Source organism: Papaver somniferum, chromosome 4, assembly GCF_003573695.1.
Source record: "Papaver somniferum cultivar HN1 chromosome 4, ASM357369v1, whole genome shotgun sequence".
Lineage (NCBI taxonomy): Eukaryota > Viridiplantae > Streptophyta > Magnoliopsida > Ranunculales > Papaveraceae > Papaver > Papaver somniferum.
The window spans coordinates 148505066-148508261 of record NC_039361.1 but is presented as its reverse complement, the minus strand read 5'-3'; the positions used below and the strand labels follow the sequence as shown (position 1 = coordinate 148508261).

General features: G+C 39.5%; 1 protein-coding gene across 1 annotated transcript; it reads right to left on the bottom strand.

Annotated features, from left to right (window-relative positions):
- Positions 1-219: 219 nt before the first annotated feature.
- LOC113271532 (trihelix transcription factor ASR3-like) lies at positions 220-2980 on the bottom strand. Its single transcript, XM_026521426.1, has 3 exons — positions 1966-2980; positions 1673-1714; positions 220-838 (listed from the first exon to the last, which is right to left on the bottom strand). The coding sequence occupies exons 1-3, from the start codon at positions 2672-2674 to the stop codon at positions 504-506; spliced, it is 1086 nt and encodes a 361-aa protein (XP_026377211.1). The 5' UTR covers positions 2675-2980; the 3' UTR covers positions 220-503.
- Between the last annotated feature and the right edge of the window lie 216 nt (positions 2981-3196).

Below are 3196 nucleotides of genomic sequence, written 5' to 3'. Positions count from 1 at the left end.
AGACTCCGTTGTGAATATCTTTGATCTAGCAGAAGCATTCACCTCGGAATTGCAAACAGCACGTCGCCGTGGTGCAAAATAAAAACAGCATTCACATAGCAACATAAAATTGCAACAACAAGATATCTCTAAATCCCAATCATGTTCGTTTTCTGCGAGGCCTTATAAAGAAGCATTTCTCTACAAGAACCAAAAAAAAAAAGAGAGAATACAAGACACTTTAAAGGAAACTGTGCAAAGAATAGAACTCAAATCATCTGTTCAAAAACCAATAAGTATAAACTGTAATGAGAAAAAGAAAAAAAAAGTTCAAATCTTCCAAACCCACCCTCCAATTTTTCTCTATCTATAATGAATATGATTGATGCCTACTATATTTTGTTTCATAAGAAAATTTTCAAACTAGTATTTTAAATTTCTCCTTCAATGTCTAACTCTGCTATACACACCCCCTCCTCTGACAATGAAGATTTCTCGGCTGTGGTCTTCTTCTTTTTTGTTCGCTATAACTTGTCTGCAATCTTCGAGATAGACTCGGCAAGTTTGCTAATTACAGCAACTAAGCTGTTGGTATCATTTGTTCTTTGTTCTCTATCCAACTGAGAATTCAAATTCTGAGCTTCAAGTTGAGCAGCCAGCATTTTATTATTCGTCTCTAAAACTTTAATCAAGTGTTCCTGCATATTGATGAGCTGATCCTTCTCCACATCACCACCACCCCGACCCCTATCTGGTGAAGGTGACGATCGCCTCCTTCTCTTAGATCCGTCCTCTGATGAACTTACAAATGCTCTTTTATCTGGATTTGAGGTTTGTGCCTGAGTTTCATTTGTCGGGCCTGCAGCAAGATACAATTTTCTTAAACAATGAGTAATCAAGCTATTCCAAACTGTAAGAAATCGCCTCCTCAGTAGGAAGAATTTTTCAGCAACATACTAACTCCATAAGACTGCTAACATGAGAACTGTCAACAGTACTAGTTAACAAGCACCTTTATTTAGAGGTCTAAGACAACGGAAACAAAGAAGACCCATCAAATTGATGGTCACTGAAAGTAGTAGTCTAGTAGATCACTCAAATGCATAACTATTTAAGAGTTTCTCAACCACGAGTTACTAGATAGGACTTCGAAGATGCTCAAAATCTACACAGCCTGCTACAAATCCTAAGATGGGCATAAGTGCAGGAATACAAATCTCATCATGTGACTCATGTCTATTCTTAAGCCAAAAATCCATCAATCCCAACTTAGATTGTGACTTGTTTGAAAGCTATATTACATGGACACTCCGGTCGATAGACTGATGGCCATTTCAATTGGCCCAATGAAACAATGATACTGGTATTTGTGTTGGTTTCTGACACTGATAAGAGGTTTCAGGCACCGTGTGTAGGACATAGCCGAAAGGTTGTTGCCGCAGTACATGACACTAATCTAAAATGCTATACCTTGCTAGAACACTAGTGTGCTCAATATCTGTAAACATGTGCAAGTACTTGCTCAATTCTGCAAGTGTTGGACACAAGAGTCTTGGTGCTGGTGTATCGAAATGGCCAACTCCTACAGCCCTCCTATATGCCAAAACTCAAACTATTTTGACTCCCTCAAACTAGTAATAAAATGACCTGGTCTATTTTGCAGTGTCAAAAAATAGAAGAAAGCAAATCTTACCTTGACTGGGAGAATCTTTGTATGCCACTTGAAATCTCTTTTCTGCATCAAAAAATCAACACAACAATATTTTAGGATTCCATTTTTTATCAAAATTGCCACCCAAAATCCATAAAAACACCACAATCAATGTCTTATTTTGTGCAAAAACCACTTTCATTAGTGATCGGGGGGAGCCCGTCAGAGAGCGTGCAACACTCTGAATTTTGATTAGAAAAATCCCAATTCCCTGACCCCAACCTTAAAATCAAATTAAAAAATAAAAATAAATCAGAAAGGAAATGAAATTGAACCTGCTGAAATTGGCATAGGCTGAGGAGGTGGAACCATCTTTGAAGAAGTCTCCTTGAGACTTTCTCCTCCTCCTCTCTCATCCTGACCACCACCACCACCGCTACCAGACAGTTGGACAACACCATCATCCTCCCCAACAACTCTTCCCCCACCATCTTCCTGGGTCGCCGTCGCCGTTACATCCTCCTCGACAACATCTCCGGTGGCCGCCAAGGGTGCAACAACCCCACCATCTAAAATATCATAAACTTCTCTATCAAAAAAACCAGGCAATTTCCTTTCTCTCCTCAAATCATTCCTCATAACCCAAAAAGACTCGGTCTCTTCCAAAATCTGACTTTCCCATTCCTTAATCTTCTTAAAATCCCCGGCAAGATTACTCCATCGTTTTCTACACTGCACCGGACCACGGTTAACCCCGTGATGTTTACAGTACGTAGAAACGGAAGCCCATTTCGGTTCCAACGGATTTGAACCAAAAGCTGAAGAAGAACCGGTACCTGTTCTACCTCTACGGACCCGATTCTCTGCAACTTTTTTTCCCTGTATCAATACAAGTATCTCATGTCTTGTCCATCTTGGTAATCTTGGTGGTCTGTTTCCATCATCTGTAGTATTACTGGTGGTGGTAGTGATGGTATTGGTATCTTCCGCGCCGTTATTTACAGCAACGCTTGGAGATTTACCGTCGTCTATTGTATCTGACATGGATAATAACTGTGGTTTTTTTTTATTTTTTTGACTAAAGACGTTCCGTTTTGATGTAACGGGGTGGAGGGGAAGTTTGGGGTTTAGAAGAAAAGGGTCAGTGCCCCCATGAGAGAAAAAGAGAGGAAGATTATTATGAAATATCGAGGGAGGGGGAGGGGGGTTTATTAGAGGGGTGGTTGTGTGGGATTAGGGTTTGTGGGGTTTTAATTAAGAAGAGGTGAGGAGGGTATTAAGATCTTTTACTAATTCTTGTTGATTTGATGATATCAAATAGTGATTTTCCTACCCTTAAATTCTTTGTTTTATTTTTATTTTTAAGAGACGGTAGGAATGGGGTCTAAATATTCTTGGGCTATGCTTTGTATACAATTCTCACTATCGAAAAAAAAAAAGGTTAAAAAAGACATCACTTTCTTTCCTTTCTTTGAGTTGATAAGGCATTACTACCTTCCCTACAAATTAGCCCCCTTCCCCTCAATCTCTCGTTATCTCTTTAATCGACTCTCTCTCTCTCTCACT